The following is a 20,044-nucleotide window of genomic DNA, read 5'->3' on the forward strand; positions in this document are numbered from 1 at the left end:
CTTCCTTCTCAGGTTCCGGTATGTCAGATATTTTCAATGTCCCACTCCCCAGTATTCCAGAGACATGTGGAGGATATGGGTGTAGACCTGGGGTGAATTGTACCCCCTCACAGATTTGCTTGCTGAAGTTTGAAGCCCAGAACACCAACATCCAATTGTGCGCATGTTGGGACTCATCACCAAATTCCAGATGTATTTTAGGCGTTGTCACCTCAGCACCCTGCCTCCCACACCAGCATCTGTGTTCGTTTCCCCGGGCTGCTGGGGCAAAGTGCCACACATGGCAGCTTGAGCAACAGAACCCTGTTCTTTCCCAGTTCTAGAGGACAGCAGTCTGGGCTGCTATCCTAAGTGCCACAGGGAGACTCTGTCACAGACTTCTTCCAGCTCTAAGCTCATAGTGGGTCAAATCTAGTTGAGAGGAGCTCATGCTGGATTGAGATGGGCATCGAACCCCATAGGATGGCATTCTTGGAACATGGTGGTAGGCACACAGGCATACACATGGGGGGAAAGCCATGAAGGTGAGACAGTGAGTGGGGTGTTGGTGCCAAGAGACAAGGGTTGGCCGAATGCCACGGCTTCAGAGCTGGAAGAAGTCTCTCTGACGATTCTCCCTCCTCACCTTGTATTTGCAGGGCTTCCCTCTCCCAGCTGAAGCCCATGACCCACCTCCCTCTTCTTTCTGCTCTAGGTCTGTGGCCAGGACTGTATCTGTCCTTCTCAAGTGGCTGCAGAGACTTTATCCTGTTTCTTCACATCTTCCTAGCAGTTGCTATAAACAGAGAGTTTGAATTTCTGAGTTGTTGATGAATCTCCGGGCCTGGCACATTGCAGGAGTGGCACAAACATCCTATATTTATCTCAGCCAGTTCTTCCCAAGGCGCACCCAATGTACCATAGACTTTTGATAAGACCCAAAGTATTGCATTAGTTGGAAGCAGCACCAGGCCAAGATGGTGGGCTGGGGTGCAGAGCAGAGACCCAAGGCTGGAGGCTAGTTTCCAGATTCTGAACACTTTTGGGAGGTCAGGCCTGGGATTTTCTCTGCCCTGCCTCCTTTCTCCCATCAGGGTGGACAAGCCAGAGTGCTGCCATTGCTGTCAGAGAGCATGCTCTCTCTCCCCCTCTTTCCATCCCTCCTTTCCCTCTTTCTCCCTTAAGCCCCAACAGACTGCTCCATTGCCAGTGAAGATAATCCCTGGGATGTCAACACCACAGAAAAAGTTTGAAAACAAAACAAATTTCTTCACAATAAAGCAGGTTCACAAGATAAAGTATTTATTTCCAAGCAACATTTGTAGACAGCACAGTCGTCACATGTGGCCCAGACCCTGCTTCAGGTTGCACAGGTTGACAAAGTCTTTAACCAGTCTAGAAAGAAGTCTATCTCAGAGCTCAAAGCTGGAGGGTGATACAGGAAAGATAGGAATAAGTTTATCAGTCATACAGGCAGGTTCACCCCAGGCCCAGAAGTAATGTCCCTGTGGGAGGATTTCTCGGTCTCCGATGTCCTTCCATGCCGTGAGTCACTTTACCTGCAGGTGGCAGAGACAGTGTAAGTTGCTGTTCACTTTTAGGGAGTAGAGGCATGGACAGTGAGGACTGGCGGCCCCCTGCCCTGTGTACTCAGCCCCACAACCACACTACCTTGAACAGCGTGACAGTGGTGCTGTAGAAGAGGCTCAGGAGGAAGAGGACGATGAAGGTGGAGGCGGTGGTCCATAGGTTCTCAAAGCCTTCCTCCTCAGCATTCACCTCCCCCTCTGTGAAGGGACACACAGAGGGAGGGTCAAGCCAAGCCTTGGGGTGGCCAAGCATCTGCCTGAGGGTTGAAGAGTCTCAGCCAGCAGTGACTGGACCCCCTAACAGCCCAAGCTAGACACAGCACAGGTCAACTTGGGGCCTCGTCCTAAGAGCACTGGGGCAGCAGAGCAAGCAAGACAGGCACAGCACACGGGCATGGGATGATGGCAGAGTCAGGAGCCCTGGCATAACGGCGTTGGTGTGTTCCGGACTTTCTCTGAGTAGGGGGCAGGCGAGGCTGTTCCTCCTTACTTCTTGAAAAGCTCTGGTATCTCATGCCTCTCTTTGAGCAGAGTTCCTATGGATGGCTTGTCCTACTCCTCCCAAGAGACGGACCAACACCGAGGGAGACAGAGGGACCAGGGCATTTGTTGGGGTCTTTGACCCTTGTAAAGATGAGCTCTTGGGGATATCTAAAGCCCATGTCCCAAGTGACTAAGAATATGGAGAATTTCCAGGATGTGGGTTCAAGGAGGCAGTGTTATTTGGGTGGTGAGTCTTTCCAGGGGCTCCTGTGACCCATGCTGGGGGCGGGACTCAGCTTCTTTTGGACAATTGTGTTATGTCTTCTGCATTCTGGACTGGGGACCAGGGTGAGTATGAGTGGGACAAGCACCCTCACATTGATCTCCTGAGTTGTTCTACTAACGGAGGCACAGTCAAGGGCAGCTTTCTGCCCTTGGCGTAGGCTTGAACACCACATGCTCTGTCTGGACACTGTCTTATATTTGCTATAGGTGGTTAGTGGGCTATCTTCTTCCCTACGGTGCTGGGACAGGAAGGCATGCTCTCTTCTTGGAGCATTCTCCCCTAAGCATAGACCGGGCTCCCCAAGAAGTTTCAGTGACCCAGTCTAGTGAGGGCTTTCTGGGCCCTGAGTCCTGAAGATGATGGCCCTGGTCAGAGTCCAGGTATATCTGTGTGCCATGCCTGTCCACTTGTTAGTATGCACACGTCAAGGTGTTTCTGCACATGTGTGTGCATGCATGTCTTTGTGCCTATGTGGTTCAGTTGTCTATATTTGCCTGTATTCTGTTTCTGTGTACATATGCCCATATGTGTTGGTATCTGTTTCTGTGTGGCTGTGTGTCTATGCTTGTTTATATGTCTCTGAAGGTGTTTGTGTCCATGTGTGCATGTGTGCATGAGCTCGTGCACACATGTATTCCTGAGTGTCATGGTGGTTCTGTGTAAGCTTTTATGAATGAATGCATATCTATGCATGTGTCTGCGCATATGTACCTATATCTGTGTATAAATACATGTCTGTCTGTGTCTGTGCATGTGCCTGAATGCTGCCTGTACCAGGATAGCCAAGCTTCCAGCCATGTATGTAGATGTAGCTGGAGGGATGACATGCATACACTCTGCGTGTTGTAAGCCTTCTTGAGTCCACACAGAAGGAGGCAACTGGCAAGGGAGAGGAAGGGTCAAGGTGGAGGCAAGGCTGCAGGGTATGTGCAGGGCAAACACAACACAGCTGTTGCCCCAGCAGGCAAAAGCATTGCATAATCAAAACCAGCGACTTTTGAATGTTTTTGTTTTTATTTCTAATTTTTATAAAATGCAACATCTCAGTCTGACATGGTTAGTTTGCACACACAGAGCAGCTGGACCCCCAGAGCTTGCCTGGTTGGGGGGCTAGCAGGGTCAGTAGCAGGTGCTGCCCGTGTCAGACATGATCAGGGATACATTGTACAGTGTGGGTTTACCAGTGGACTTGTCCACGGTCCTCTCGGTCACCATGTGTGGCAGGGCCTCATGGCCTACAACACAGGTGTAGGTCTCCCCGGAGTTCCATTCCTCCTCTGTCACAGTCAGGATGCTGTGGGTGAAGTAGAGGCCTGGGGCCTGGGGCTCCGGCATTGGAGTACCGGTCACATACTTCTCTGAGGACAAGAGCTGTCCCCTCTGAAGCCACTGCACAAAGATGTCTGGAGGAGAGAAGCCCGTCACCAGGCAGGTGACTGTGGCTGACTCCCTCAGGATCAGTTGCTCGCGGGCAGGGGGCAGCAGGTACACAGCAGGTGCATGCTTGGCCACATCTGTAAGCAGAGACAGTGGTGAGGAGAGGAGTGGGAGGGCCCTGAGACCAGAGAGGAAAAGGAGAACCCCTACCTCTGGGCTTTGAGATGACTTTCTTCAGCGGTGAAGGCAGGTCCCTGTGGGTCACAGTGCACACGAACTCGTCCCCGCTGTTCCAATCTTCCACACAGACACTGGCCACACCTTTGACGCTGAAGGTGCCATTGAGGTGGCTTTCAGGGGTTTCATTCTTGGTTTCCAGTGGCTTACCACTTCGGGAAGCCCAGGAGATATTCAGGGTATCATAGGTTGCCAGGTTTGTGACCAGGCAGGTCAGCCTGGCAATCTTGTTGAGGAAGATGTCCACAAAGGAGGGGGGGATGGGGAAGGCTAAGATGTCTGTGGACGGACCTGCGGCCAAGAGAACATTGTGTCAGTGACCATCTGGTTGGGAAGTCAGAGAAAAATTTAGTCTCTATCCCCCAAATGGTACCAACTGAGCCTCTGAGGTTCTGCTTAAGGGAAGACCCTAGTCTTGGCCCTTGAAGGTTCAAGGAGCAAATACCCATGTTGGGGTGGCATTAGCCATACTTGTAAGAGGGTTGCCCTGATCTGGGAGGGCTCGTCAATGGGCTTAGGACAGGGTACTCACTAGCAGCGCATGTGGAGGACACGTTCTTCCAGAAGGTGAGACCCCTGTGATCCACACGGCAGCTGTACACATTCAGGTTCAGCCAGTCGCTTTCAGTGATGGTCAGTGTACTCCTGACCTTGTAGGTCCGGGATCCGGATCCTTTGTCCTCAGCCGTCACCGGCTCTGTGGTGAAGCCAGACTTCACAAGCTTCCCATCATGTAGCCAGGACACTGTGATTTGTTTGGGACTGAAGTTGGAGGCCTCACAGATAAGTCTGGACTTGCGTGGTACAGGTCCAGAGAAGGCATCACGTGGCGGAATGAACACAGTCACATTGGGGGGTATCTCTATAACAGCTAGAGGGGAAGGACAAGGTGTGAGCTCAGCTTGGCCTAAGCCCTAGCACCCTGCTCCCTTTGGGCCATGCCTGGGCCTCTACCCCCACTGGGAGGGGTTGGTTCTTACCTGGAATGGGCACATGTAGATTTTTGTTGTTGCTGCCATGGTGGATTTTGCATACCAGGTATTCATCTGAACCTTCAAGGACATTCTTGGAAGACAGGAGCACCTGGGAGGTGGCTATATACTTGCCTCCTGTCCTCAGTGTTGGGAAGGTTCTGACACCCTGCTTGACTTCAGTGTTGTTCTGGTAGTTCCAGGAGAAGGAAATGGAGCTGGGCAGGAAGTCCCGTGCCAGGCAGCCCATGGCCACCATATTCTCGTCAGACAGGGGGCTCTCGCAGGAGACGAGGGGGAAGACAGTTGGGGAGGATGAACTCTCTGAGGACCAGAGAGGAATAAAAGAGAAACGGAGGAGTAAGAGTCTGTCTTCTCGTCCCCTGCCAGCCAGGGGATCTCCATACTCCCCTGCCTCTGTGACTGTTGCTCTTAAGGCAGACGGGGCTAGATATGGTAGTAAGTGAACCTGGCCTACAGGACAAAGCTGCTGCAGGCCATGGAGACACCTTCTAGCCATAGAACGTGGCTAGAACATTGGAAGCCTTCATGGACACAGAGAGATGCCTGCTAGAATAGATGGATCTGTCCCTTCAGCCATTGTCAGCCAGCTCCAGGGGCACTGGCACCTGCTCTCAGGGACAGCCCTGGATCCTGGCTTCTCATGTAGGCTTGGCTCTGCCCTGCCCTGCCCTGCTTCCCTCTGAGACATCAGCTGAGGGAACCATTCTCATTCCAAAGCAACAGGAGGAGCCCATCGGGATGAGGCGGCGGTGGGGGAGGGGCTCCGGCTTGAATCAACACACCAGGCATGCTGCTTGGTTCATGCAACACCCAGAAGTCAAGTTTGCTGCTGTTCTGAAGCCTCTCTAGCCAAGTCAACAAGGTGTACTGGGGAAAAGGAAGGTGGGTTATGATGGGGGAACCTCACGGATTCATCTGGAAATTTCTGCCCCGAACAAGGTCCTAGCCAAGCTGGTCCAGGCCTGGTGAAACTCCTTCCGTTCAGCCTAGCTTTGCTTTTTCTGTTCCAGATCTGCCCCGTCTCAGCTTATGTTTCAGTCCCAGCTCACCCTAGCTCATCCCAGCTCATCTCATTCCAGCTTAGCTAAATTAGTCTGAGCCTAGCTCAGTCCAGCTTAGTTCAAGGGAGTTCACACCCTACAGTTTAGCCCAGCCTAGCCTCGATAAGCTGATCCAGGCCTGAGTAAGCCTAGCTCAGCCCAGTTAAAATGAGCCAGCACACCTCACCTGGCTCAGCTCAGGTCACCGACCCAGTTCAGCTCAGCTGGCTCAGCTGATCTTAGTTCATCCTAGCCTGGCTGGTCTTAGTTTAACTCAGTTTAGCCCTAGTCAGCCCAACCCAGTCCAGCTGAGGCCAGGTTAGTTTAACTCGGCTCAACCAGCCTAGCCAAGCTCAGTCCTCTTCAGGTAGCTCTCAGCCAGTCCAGCTCAGCACAGTTCAGTTCAGCTCATCTAAACCCTGCGAATCCCATTTTTTGCCAGCTCAGTTAGCCCTAGCTCATCCCAGCTCAACCTAGCTCAGCTCAGACAGTCCGACTTCAGCTCAGCCCAGTTCATCCCAGTTCATCCCAGCTCATGCCAGTTCATCCCAGCAGCATTTAGCGTAGCTCAATTCATCTTGTTCCAGGACACCTCATCTCAGTTCATGGCAGCCCAGCTCAGCCTAGCTCAGCCTTGTTCAGTTGGCCTACTCATCCTAGCTCACCACAGCCTGACTCAGTCTAGCTTATCCCAAGCCAGCTCAGCCACCCCAGCTCAGTATACAGCTCATCCCACAGACAGCCCAGTTCAGCTGAGCTCAGCCCATCTCATCCTATTGCAGTACAGCTCAGCACAGCTCTGCCCAAGTCAGCCCAGCTCATCCTAACTCAGCTTAGTGTATCCCAGCTCAGCAGGTAGCCCAGTTCAGCCAAGCTCAGCTTCCTAAGCTCAGCTCGACTCCGCTCAGCCCACCCCAGCTCGGCTCATCTGAGTCTAGCTCATCCTAGCTCGGTATAGCTTAGGCCAGCTTAGCCCAGCCAAGGCCATTCCAGCTCATCCGGAACCAGCTCAGCCAACCCAGCACAGCTTAGCTCAGCCCAGGTCATCCTAGCCTTGGGCATCCCAACTAAGGTAAGCTCAGTTAGTGTAGTTCATCCCAGCTCAGCTCACCCTACCTCAGCTCAGCTCACCCCAGCTCACCCGAGCTGAGATCAGCTTACCCCAGTTCAGCTCAGCTCACCCTAGCTCAGCTCAGCTCAGTTCACCCCAGCTCAAACAAGCTGAGATCAGCTCACCCCAGTTCAGCTCACCCAAGCTTAGCTCAGCTCACCCCAGCTCAGCTCAGCTCACCCAAGCTCACCCCAGCTCAGCTTACCCCAGCCCAGCTCACCCCAGCTTACCACAGCTCAGCTCACCCCAGCTCAGCTCATCCCAGCTCACCCCAGCTCAGCTCATTTCACCTTAGCTCACCCGAGCTGAGATCAGCTCACCCTAGTTCAGCTCAGCTCACCCCAGCTCAGCTCAGCTCACCCCAGCTCAGCTCAGCTCACCCCAGTTCAGCTCAGCTCACCCCAGCTCAGCTCACCCCAGCTCAGCTCAGCTCACCCCAGCTCAGCTCAGCTCACCCTAGCTCAGCTCAACTCACCCCAGCTCAGCTCAGCTCACCCCAGCTCAGCTCAACTCACCCCGGCTCAGCTCACCCCAGCTCACCCCAGGTCAGCTCAGCTCACCCCAGCTCAGCTCAGCTCACCCCAGCTCAGCTCAGCTCAGCTCACCCCAGCTCAGTTCGGCTCACCCCAGCTCATCTCAGCTCACCCCAGCTTACCCAGCTCATCTCAGCTCACCCCAGCTCAGCTCAGCTCACCCCAGCTTACCCAGCTCAGCTCACCCCAGCTCAGCTCAGCTCACCCCAGTTCAGCTCATCTCAGCTCACCCCAGCTCAGTTCGGCTCACCCCAGCTCATCTCAGCTCACCCCAGCTTACCCAGCTCATCTCAGCTCACCCCAGCTCAGCTCAGCTCACCCCAGCTCAGCTCAGCTCACCCCAGCTCAGCTCAGCTCACCCCAGCTCAGCTCAGCTCACCCCAGCTCAGCTCAGCTCACCCCAGCTTACCCAGCTCAGCTCAGCTCACCCCAGCTCAGCTCAACTCACCCCAGCTTACCCAGCTCAGCTCAGCTCACCCCAGCTCAGCTCAGCTCACCCAGCTCAGCTCAGCTCACTCCAGTTCAGCTCAGCTCACCCCAGCTTACCCAGCTCAGCTCAGCTCACCCCAGCTCAGCTCAACTCACCCCAGCTTACCCAGCTCAGCTCAGCTCACCCCAGCTCAGCTCAGCTCACCCCAGCTCAGCTCAGCTCACCCCAGCTCAGCTCAGCTCACCCCAGCTCAGCTCAGCTCACCCCAGCTTACCCAGCTCAGCTCAGCTCACCCCAGCTCAGCTCAACTCACCCCAGCTCACCCCAGCTCAGCTCAGCTCACCCCAGCTCAGCTCAGCTCACCCCAGCTCAGCTCAGCTCACCCCAGCTTACCCAGCTCAGCTCAGCTCACCCCAGCTCAGCTCAACTCACCCCAGCTTACCCAGCTCAGTTCGGCTCACCCGAGCTCAGCTCAGCTCACCCCAGCTTACCCAGCTTATCTCAGCTCACCCCAGCTTACACAGCTCATCTCAGCTCACCCCAGCTCATCTCAGCTCACCCCAGCTTACCCAGCTCAGCTCAGCTCAGCTCACCCCAGCTCAGCTCAGCTCACCCCAGCTCAGCTCAGCTCACCCCAGCTCAGCTCAGCTCACCCCAGCTTACCCAGCTCAGCTCAGCTCACCCCAGCTCAACTCACCCCAGCTTACCCAGCTCAGCTCAGCTCACCCCAGCTCAGCTCAGCTCACCCCAGCTCAGTTCGGCTCACCCCAGCTTACCCAGCTCATCTCAGCTCACCCCAGCTCAGCTCAGCTCACCCCAGCTCAGCTCAGCTCACCCAGCTCAGCTCAGCTCAGCTCACCCTAGCTCAGCTTAACTCACGCCAGTTCAGCTGAACTCACCCCAGCTCATCTCAGCTCACCCCAGCTCAGCTCAGCTCACCCAAGCTAAGCTCAGCTCACCCCAGCTCAGTTCGGCTCACCCCAGCTTACCCAGCTCAGCTCACCCCAGCTCAGCTCACCCCAGCTCAGCTCAGCTCACCCCAGCTCAGCTTAACTCACGCCAGTTCAGCTGAACTCACCCCAGCTCATCTCAGCTCACCCCAAATCAGCTGAGCTCACCCCAGCTTACCCAGCTCAGCTCACCCCAGCTCAGCTCGGCTCACCCTAGCTCAGCTTAACTCACGCCAGTTCAGCTGAACTCACCCCAGCTCATCTCAGCTCACCCCAGCTCAGCTCAGCTCACCCAAGCTAAGCTCAGCTCACCCCAGCTCAGTTCGGCTCACCCCAGCTTACCCAGCTCAGCTCACCCCAGCTCAGCTCAGCTCACCCCAGCTCAGCTCAGCTCACCCAAGCTCAGCTCAGCTCACCCCAGCTTACCCAGCTCAGTTCGGCTCACCCCAGCTCAGCTCAGCTCACCCTAGCTCAGCTCAGCTCACCCAAGCTCAGCTCAGCTCACCCCAGCTTACCCAGCTCAGCTCACCCCAGCTCAGCTCAGCTCACCGCAGCTTACCCAGCTCAGCTCACCCCAGCTCAGCTCAGCTCACCCAAGCTCAGCTCAGCTCACCCCAGCTTACCCAGCTCAGCTTACCCCAGCTCAGCTCAGCTCACCCCAGCTTACCCAGCTCAGCTCACCCCAGCTCAGCTCAGCTCACCCCAGCTTACCCAGCTCAGCTCAGCTCACCCCAGCTCATCTCAGCTCACCCCAGCTTACCCAGTTCAGCTCAGCTCAGCTCACCCCAGCTCAGCTCAGCTCACTCCAGCTCAGCTCAGCTCACCCCAGCTTACCCAGCTCAGCTCAGCTCACCCCACCTCAGCTCAGCTCACCCCACCTCAGCCCAGCTCATCCCAGCTCAGCTCAGCTCACCCCAGCTCATCTCAGCTCAGCCCAGCTCATCCCAGCTCATCCCAGCTTACCCCAGCTCAGCTCAGCTCACCCCAGCTCAGCTCAGCTCACCCAAGCTCAGCTCAGCTCACCCCAGCTTACCCAGCTCAGCTCACCCCAGCTCAGCTCAGCTCACCCCAGCTTACCCAGCTCAGCTCACCCCAGCTCAGCTCAGCTCACCCAAGCTCAGCTCAGCTCACCCCAGCTTACCCAGCTCAGCTCAGCTCACCCCAGCTTACCCAGCTCAGCTCACCCCAGCTCAGCTCAGCTCACCCCAGCTTACCCAGCTCAGCTCAGCTCACCCCAGCTTACCCAGCTCAGCTCAGCTCACCCCAGCTCAGCTCAGCTCACCCCAGCTTACCCAGCTCAGCTCAGCTCAGCTCACCCCAGCTCAGCTCAGCTCACCCCAGCTCAGCTCAGCTCACCCCAGCTTACCCAGCTCAGCTCAGCTCACCCCAGCTCATCTTAGCTCAGTCCAGCTCATCCCAGCTCATCCCAGCTTACCCCAGCTCAGCTCAGCCCACCCCAGCTCATCTCAGCTCATCCCAGCTCAGCTCAGCTCACTCCAGCTTACTCAGCTCATCTCAGCTCACCCCAGCTCAGCTCAGCTCACTCCAGCTTACCCAGCTCATCCCAGCTCAGCTCAGCTCACCCCAGCTTACCCAGCTCATCTCAGCTCACCCCAGCTCATCCCAGCTCATCCCAGCTTACCCCAGCTCAGCTCAGCCCACCCCAGCTCAGCCCAGCTCAGTGCAGTTCATCTCACCTAAGCTAGCCTGGCTAATCCGAGCTCAGCACAGTTTACCTCATTCTCTCTCAACAAGCCCAACTTTGCTTGCCCCAGAATGATTACCTTAGCTTTGTACATCTTAGAAGAGCTCAGAGAAGCTGAGCCGTTTTAAATTCAGGTCACCCATCTCAGCCCAGCTCTGCTTGCTAGAGCCTAGTTTACCAGGGCTCTCACTCAACCTTGTTCATGGAATTTCTCTACTGTGGCTGGGATGGTAATGGCCAGGAGCGTTAGCCCAACCAATCTGTTTGCCTCAGCTGCAGCTGTCTTTTTCTCAATTCTGTCCAACTGTGGACTTCATTCTGAATATCCACACTCTGGTCCCTTGACTTCAAAGCGCTGACCTTTGGTACCACTCTTTAACAACCATGAAGTATATTTACTGGCAACTTCCAATTCATTAGACCATCTTGAGATGTAGATCAAGAATGTCATAATGTTTTCCATAAAAACTAAAAACACCTTTTCCTCTAGAATCCCAGCATTACCTCCTTGACCTGGGTCTCTCTTACTGAATCTCAATTAGCCTCTACTTTAAGGTCCTTCTAGATTAAAACAACCATTAGCAATCACCGAGGCATTCACTTTATCTATTGCTTAAGACAAGGCAGTATTGATACAAAATTCAAAGCCGCATGTGTAACTGAGGCAGAGTCAGTACCAGCACCCCAAGTAATATGCTTAATTGAAATAATTCCAGATAATCACATACACTTTCTCTAAGATTTCCTTAAAATACCAGAGCCACATCATCAATGGTTAACAGGCAACCTTTTACTTTTACCGTTTTTTTTTTTTAAAGAAAAATTAAATGTGAGTGACCCAGACAATGGCACTCAAAAGATGGACAAATGTCCTTTTCCCCTCCTAAAGCAGTGACTAAAGACTAAGTCCCCTCAAGCAGAAGCAATCATCAAACACAAGCTTTAAGAGAGGCAGCCACAGTGGCTGCCTCTGGCTTACCGTTTGGTGTGCTTGGTTTCAGGGAGGTCCAGGGTCTTTGTGTGGAATTGTTCCTTCAAGGCCATCGAGACTGGCTGGTTCATAAGCAGCCAGGTGGATGGGTGGCAGAAGCCACAACTGTGCATTCCCAGGTCTGGGTGGTCCTGGGAGACCCAAAGTCTGGGTCTGCCCAGCTGCAACCTGTTCTCAGACCTTTGGCCAGTTCTCCAACAAGAAGCCGGGCCAGTGGGAGTAAAACAGAACATGCCCCTATGGACTGGCTTAGATGCCTTCTTTCTTTTGCACCCTCTGACCGGGTATACTCTCAGCCACCAATTGCATGTTCAACTGAAATAATTCTAGATAACTGCATTCATTTGTAAAAGCTTTCTCTTAAAGTGAACACTTAGAAAATGGTCTTGAAAAAGACTTAGGGAGCCATCTTTACTAGAAAGTCAAAGTCATTCTTAATCATAAACCAACTAGCTTAAAAAATCATGAACAAAGTCATTGTGAATACTTTGGGTATTGGAAAACGAACTTAGTTGGGATCAGTGATCAGAGGGAAGAATAATAAAGTGATTTAAAAAGATTTTCTAAATACATTAGAAATTAAATACATTAAAGCTCTTCAATTTCTTACATAGTCCAACTTTGAAGATGAATATACATTTTAGAAGTTGGTAAACTTGAGTTTGGGGAAACTAGAACTTCGCAAGCTAAAATTGAAAGATTGAACTCACTAAATTAAAAGAGGACCTTTCCAGTTTCGGCTGAATGCTCAACTTATTTTAGAAATGCAAATTACCCAGGTGTTGTTTTGCTCAGCCTGGACTTTCAGTTCTGTGGGCTGGGCAAAACATCTCAAAACTACTTCTTCAAACCACAGCTAGAACTTTACCTAGTGGCTTTATTTTCTTCTTCCCAAAATAGCCTTGTCACATGACCTGCTTCCTGCCAGCTGCCCCAGGTGTCCTGGTCCTCATCGGCCATCTTGACTCCAACTCAACTTTGCTCAATTCATTTAAAAACATTTTAAACTTAATTTATTATTGTTAAAATCAAGTTCTGAATAGGGTGTGAAAGATCCTCATCCCCATTCCTCGGCTGAACTTGCAGGAATACCAATTTTAGACAAACATGACTTCAATTTGAGTGACCAGAATTTTTGATACTTGGACACTTAAAAAAGTGAGTACTTGAAAAAAATCTCTCACATTTTAAAGTCACAGTATTCTAGCTATTTTCCCCCAGGAACCACTTTAAGGATAAAAATAATATCTTCTAATATTCCATATGTACACTTCTGTGTTTCTTTGGAACACTGGACTTGTGTAGGCTCCCCAGACTCCTCTAGGTAGCAGCTACCTTTTTGAGATGAGTCCGCTATCTCTAAGACCAAGGCTAGCTGCCTTTCTTGCTCGATTCACTCACTTGGACAGTTCTCTTCCCAACAAATAAGGTTTTGAACAATCTAGTGCAGAACACTCCTCACGAATCTAAAGAAAACGTTCCATTCCACTCTCTGTGCCTGTGCATCCTGCCACTGTACAAATGCTGACACAGAAAAAGCCTATTTCTCAGCCAACACGGCGACTCCAAAAACTGAGTCTCTCCCACCGCAGCTCAAACTATCCCTCCAGCCATGGATCTTTTTAGCATCTCACTCAAATGAGGCCCTCAAGTCCCCTGCCCCATCACCCAGCGCCTCCACCAATACATTAGACAGGTCCTCCCCTGATAGTTTTTCAAAGGTGTAGAAATATCCTCAAGATATTTCTGAGATACCTAGACAGTTTAGTCCCTAACCTCTCCCGCCAGCCCTCAGGGACAAATCTCCAGGTCTAGTCTGCAATGCTCAGAAAACTCCATAGGCAAAGGTTAAAAATGAAGGCCCAGACAGGCCATTCTTACCTGACGAGACGGTGACTTGGGTCCCTTGACCCCAGAAGTCCATAGCATAGTAATCACAATGGTGAAATTTCCATCCATACCGCACAAAAAACCCCAGAGCCTGCCTAGAATCACCCCTGGGCAACTCAGGCACCATGCCGACTCCCGGCACGCCACAAGAACCAACCATTCAAGTCCCTGTCCACACTGCATTCCTTGCCTGGGCAGAGGTTCCTGGACCTCTCTTTAGTTTTCATGATGACCCACATTCTTGCTTCACCTCTGGGAAACCAGACAGCCGCTGGCCCTGGACTGGTCACCATGAACTGACAGCCCCTAATTTACACAAGAGTCTTATAATCCCAGATAGGAGCCTACCCCAGATTTCAAGCCTCCATTTTGGCAGACCCTTTACCACATATCAGTCCCGATATTACCGCAGACCAGTGGGTAGAGAGCCTTGACTCAGACCCCTGTGTTTCAATTTGGGGGCAAAGGGATTGAATCTCAATTCCCATTTGCAGAATCTTGGTCCTGAATGCTCAAGAGTCCCCCCAAGTGCATTTAGAATGAGAAAAGGTAGGACTCACCTGAAGAGACAGTGACCAGGGTCCCCTGGCCCCAGTAGGCAAACACATTGTGACAACCATGATAAGACCCCGGACAATAAATGGCTACAGCCCCAGGATCATCTCAGATTGGGCCCAGTGAGGGACAAGGATAAGGGATAAGGGACCCTAACGGCTGTAAAGTCTAGGAGCTGAGATGTCTGTCTATGTCAGCCAGGGTCCATGAAGACCCCTTCCTTACTCCCAGGTTGTTTCTAGTCCTTTATGACCTGAAACTCAGATACACTCACCCCCTCCACCACAAATGCAAGAAAATCTGTCTGAGCTGAGCAGAAGAGAGGGGCTGTGAGGACTCACCTGAGGAGACGGTGACCATGGTTCCTTGGCCCCAGTAGTCAAAGTAATCACACCATCACAAGCCCCTTTAGTGGGTGTACAAAAACCCCTACCTCTATCCATCTAGCCAAACAACAGAAAGGTCTGTCTCCTATGGTTGTCACTGTCCCACAGGTTGTAACCTCTGCCTGCCTCTCATCCTCGGAGCAAAGACTTCACACTTACAGAAAAAAAAAACCAAAAACCCATGCAGCCCTCAGAGTCTGCAGATAGCCTAACTTGGGGAAATCAGGGAATATCTTTTCCAGATTCAGAACGGAGGATGCAGAAAGAAAGCCAGCTTACCTGAGGAGACGGTGACCTGGGCTCCTGCGCCCCAGACATCAAAAGCATTGCACAAGAACACAACTCATACCGCTGCCCAAACAAAAACCTGACCCCCATCTGGACTGGACACAAATCATCCAGAGACCCCAGAGACTTGGCTTGTTGCCAGAGAGAAGGTGGTAGCCAACAGAGGAGATCTCACCTGAGGAGACGGTGACCAGGGTCCCCTGGCCCCAGACATCGAAGTACCAGTAGCACAGCCTCTACTCTGCCTCTGTCCCTATACCAAAATCTTCCCCACGGCCGGACTGGGAACCCCACAGTCCCCAGATGGGTTACTTACCTGAAGAGACGGTGACCAGGGTCCCCTGGCCCCAGACATCGAAGTAATCATAGGCACAGTGAGGTGGCCCTGCATCCAGGGCCATAAAAAAATCCAGCCCAAAGTCCCTTGGAGTCCCCAGGGGGCTCCAATGCCCAGAAATGTCGCTGTTTGGAGAGACTGACACCAAGGCTCAGCTGGATGGGGTGTGCCTGTAGGATGGTACCTTTCAGGCTAGCCTGGGCTAGCCTGGTGAGACCCTGTAAAGAGAGAAGAGAAGAGGAAGCAGGAGAAGAAACAAAGGGAGGAGAGAGGAAGCCGCACCCATTCTGTACTCTCAGCAAACCCCACCTGCCTCGCTGTGGCCTGGGAGCCTCTCCTTAGCCCTTGGTAGGTGGGGCCCTGCGGCCTTCTGCTGCCTGTGCCCCTCATGCCTTCTCCACCTAGGAGCCCAGGACCTGTCCACAGGAACTCTCTCCCTCTGCACTGGTCTCCTGCCTTCCAGGAAGTTGCCCTTCCTCTCTGTTCCACTCCTTCTCCCTTGGCTTCCTCAAGCTCCCAGGCTGCCCCTGGAAAGCTCCAAACCGGAGGTTTTTGTTGAACCATGAGTCACTGTGGCCCCAGTTAACACTGTGGTTCTCTGCTCAGCCAAAACCTTGCATCGGCCACAGACCACAGAGTATGGAGAGCCCGACCCCCAAATTGTCAGTCATCTCTCACGTCAGGGACCAGTGATTTTTCTCAAAACAGTTACTAAAGTACTGGAGCCTGTGGGGGCTTTTCTTCTCTTTGAAGTAAGAGCAGAGGTGAGGTGGGGCTGCCTCCATCTGTCACTGACTCGTGTTTGAGGTATTTATCAGCTATGGAGAAAGGTCTGTGATGGTGGTGGGGGGCAGTGTCCCTCCTTGGGCAGTCATGGAGGGACTTTATCTGCCACTGGGTATCTCTGCAGTGCACTTGGGTGCCTGTGGGTGCTCAGGCTGTCCTTTGCTTTCTGGTCATATTCATACAGCAGGAAAGTGACCTAAATTAAAGTCTAAAGCGTCATCTTAATGGTCCTGAAGGGGCAGCATCTCTGGTGCTGTGTCATCCATGCTCAGGGTGGATGCGTCCCCTCCTGGTCTCTACCAGAGCTTCTGGGTCTCCATAAGGGGTCTTAGGTCTGTCCTGGGTGGCACAGGGAACAGTTCAGTGCTCTCAGAAAATTCTTTTACCAGTGGTCTTCTCTTGAAGGAGAAGTCTTGGGGTTGGATCCCAAGGTAGGAAAGAGTCTGTATTTACCTGTGTGAGTTTGTACAGAGCTGGGCCCTCCAGGCCAGTAGTGGGTGCTTAGGGAGTATGGAAGTTTGTAGCCCCAAGCTAGGCATGAGACTCTGGTAAGTAAGGACCTGGGGGACACAGATGGTATGGGGTGATCAGGAGAGAAGGTGACTTTGGCCTGGGGATCTGGGACACAGGTAGGGTGGGTGAATAGGAGAGATGGTGTGTAGCTAGAGAGTTTTCTCTCCGGGCCCCACCAAGCCCCAGCAGTCCGACAGCCCACTTATAAAATAAACACACAGATGCTTACATTATTTAAACTGTTTGGCCTAATGGCTCAGGCTTCTTGTTAACTGTTCTTATATCTTAAATTAACACATTTCTGTTAATCTATACTTTGCCACATGGCTCGTGGCTTACCAGTAGCTTACATCTTCCTTGTCATGGTGGCAGCTGCAGTGTCTCTCTGCCTCAGCCTTCCACTTCCCAGAATTCTCTTCTCTGCTTGTCCCGCCTATACTTCCTGCCTGGCTACTGGCCAATCAGTGTTTTATTTATTAACCATTCAGAGCAACACATTTGACATACAGACCATCCCACAGCAGTGGTGTCTGACTTGGAAACCTGGGGACATGGGGAAGTGAGGTGAGCAGGATGGGGAGTGGGCTGCAGTGCAGAGGATCCCCTCTTTACACTGTGTTCTGAGCTCTAAGAGCGAGGGACAGACGAGGACCAGCCTTCCTTGTTCTCTTGGCTGGGGTCCTGCTCTCTGGAAGAGCTCTAGATCTTAGACCCTCAGGTCTATCTTAGGTGGTCTCTTGAGAGAAGGAGGGGTAGGGCTGCCGCACGCTCCCCAGGGGATACCTGCTCCTGCTGTGGTACATCAGTTACTAATAAGGGAATGGAAGGTACCTTCTATGGACTTCCTAGCCCACAGTTTGGACACTCATAGGCTTTCCTCCTTACTCACTGCAGAGGTCTAGCTAAGCTACAGGCACTATTGCCTGCCTGGGTCTTAGTCCTCTCCTATGATGCCTCGTAGGCTGCAGTGTGACAGGATTTGACATCCCAGGAGGAAGCTCTGGACCTTCCTGTCACCTCTCAGCTGTGCAGAGCTACAGTGGATCACTATCACACAATAAATCCACCTATCTACACTTCTGTTGTCTGTGTGCCTCTTCTGCAGTAACCATGGTATAGGTCTGCAGACCTCCTCTGCCCTACCTGCTATGGACATGTGCCAGGAACAACACATGGGTGTTCTAGTTTGCTTTTCTGTTGTATGTGATAAATACACAACCAAAAGCATCTTGGGGAAGAAAGGGTTTGCTTCATCTTATGACTTAAAAGCTATCACCTGGGGTTGGGGATTTAGCTCAGTGGTAGAGCACTTGCCTAGCAAGTGCAAGGCCCTGGGTTCGGTCCTCACTGATGGAAGTCAGGGTAGGAACATAGGAAGAGATGAAACAAGAGTCATTGAGGAATGCTGCTTATTTGGCTTGCTCCCTCTGGCTTGCTCAGCTATATTTCTTCTTTTGGGGGGGAGGTAGGGATGTTATTAACTGGTAGAGTACTTGTCTAACAAGCACAGACATTAGGTTGTATCCTCAGAACAAGAAAGGAATGTTTATACGAGCGTTATTCATAACAACCACGAATAAGAAAGAGCTCAAATGCCCATCAATTGGTGAAGGAATAAGCAAATTATGAATTATTTATATAATGGAGTGCTATTTAGCCATAAAAGGGAGATGTGTTCTTTTATATAATAATATGGATAAATATTAAAAAACCAAAACAATACCATGCTGAGCTATATTTCTTATATAGTCCAGGCCCAGCTGCCTAAGTATCACCCATAGTGGGCTTGGCCTTCCTACACTCGTTATCAGTCAAGAAAAAGGCCCACAGACATGCCCATAGGCCAATCTGATGCAGGCAATTCCTCAATTGAGGTTTTAACTTTCCAAGTGTGTCAAGTTGATAACCAAGATTAGCCATTATAGTGTTGCAGACATGTGCCCTCAAAGAGCCAGGTAAGGAACTGGACCTGTACAATGAGAGGTACTGGTCAGGGCTGAGTTGGTTTTCCATCCTCTGCCCCACAGCTGGAGTCTTCTGGGACCCTGTCCCAGGTACCCTATCTTCTCTGACCTTGTCCTGTCAGACTGTGTCCCGGCAGGTTTCACCCTGTCCCACCCTACCTGTTCAGCTCCACACCTTAACAGATTCTGTCCCAAGAACCTAGTTCTTGGCATGGCTACTCCGAATGGGACCTGGGTCTCAGCTGAGGACTGAACACTCAGGCAGGTGGAAGAGTCACTCTGGGCATTCATCTCATGTATGAGTCAGAGCAGGTCCGTTGAGCTGCTGCTGAGAGCAGTTGGGGAGCTGTGGGTGCTCCTATGGGATGTAGAGAGATGCGTTCGAAAGATGGTTAGAAGCAACTTTCACTCCATCATCAAACTTCTGGATCAAGATGTTCAGCACAGGAGATATCAGACATGATGGTTGACATGTGCTTTGGAAGACAATGACAACGGACAGCTTAATCAAGGGTCCAAGTCCTGAAGGTGGGGCCTCTGAGCCTTGGTGTGCTGGGCTGGCTCTGGCAGTATTTTCCTAGGACCTAGCACTGCCATGGATAAGGCAGTTGGAACAGGAATGCTCCTGATGTCCAGGCATGGGAGAGTGCATTGTCTCTAGGTTTGACTTCCTACTGCCTCTGTCCTGGAGAGGTGTTCTCCATGTTCTTGAGGCCACCACTGTCTGGGTCTTTTACTCCAGAAGGGAGTCCCCTAGGCAAACATCAGGAGTAGAAATCTTCATTTTCTTAGCTTTGGTCAGAAGCAATACAAGGGCACATGTAGTGGCAAACCTAACAGCTGTCAGAAGTTACTGAGAGAAATAAGTAAGTGAAGAGCTAAATTGTGATACTTCCTCATGAGTTATTTGTCAGGGATTCCCCATTATAACTACATGGTAAGTTCCTATTGCAGAAGACATCACACTTTGAGACTGAGACATCAATTTCAAACTTACTGGGAAGACCCCTCTCTGCTGGCTAGTTTCCATAGTATTAGAAGGTGCTGTGTAGATGGCTAGGAGGGAACTGTCATAAATGGTTTTACCTCGTGCTAGACCCCGCAGACTTCAGTACTGATCTGTCAGATAAGATGGTGCAACGGTGCAAGAGTAGCAAGTCCATTACACTGGGACTAACTGCTTTCTGATTGGACTTGAGGCTTGTTTTACAGGAAGGATCTTAATGCCTGGTATGGCAATCTTGCTCAAAAGGCCCTGGCTGGGGAGATGATAATGTGCTATTGTTATTTTGCTAAGTGATTGTGCTGTCAAATTGCTTTCTAAGTACTGATGTTTATATCCACAATCCTGGGCTGCTCTCAACATTGAGCAAAGAAGCTTCCTTTTGGCGGTCAGTGGAGAGAAGAACAGCTGGTCAGAGCGATGAGACTAAGAGACCAAGTGTCAATCTCTAAACAAGACATCTTCAGTAACTCCCCCCACCCACCAAAGTTCGGGGACACTGTAGAAAAGGAGGCAGAAAGAAGGTAAGAGCCAGAGGATGAGGAGGAGTGCCAGCTTCTGGACATGGCACCACTGTCACAATCACGAATTCATAGCAATTGTGGGTACCTGCACA

General features: G+C 51.8%; 1 gene segment (V, D, J or C); it reads right to left on the reverse strand.

Moving 5' to 3' along the window:
- Window positions 1–1,260: 1,260 nt before the first annotated feature.
- Window positions 1,261–14,598, reverse strand: LOC114703021. The segment is given in 7 exon segments: window positions 1,261–1,538; window positions 1,651–1,766; window positions 3,519–3,851; window positions 3,925–4,242; window positions 4,484–4,822; window positions 4,932–5,246; window positions 14,493–14,598. Coding segments are annotated over 7 exon segments (1,449 nt in total).
- Between the last annotated feature and the right edge of the window lie 5,446 nt (window positions 14,599–20,044).

This window comes from Peromyscus leucopus, chromosome 14, assembly GCF_004664715.2.
Source record: "Peromyscus leucopus breed LL Stock chromosome 14, UCI_PerLeu_2.1, whole genome shotgun sequence".
Taxonomy (NCBI): Eukaryota; Metazoa; Chordata; class Mammalia; order Rodentia; family Cricetidae; genus Peromyscus; species Peromyscus leucopus.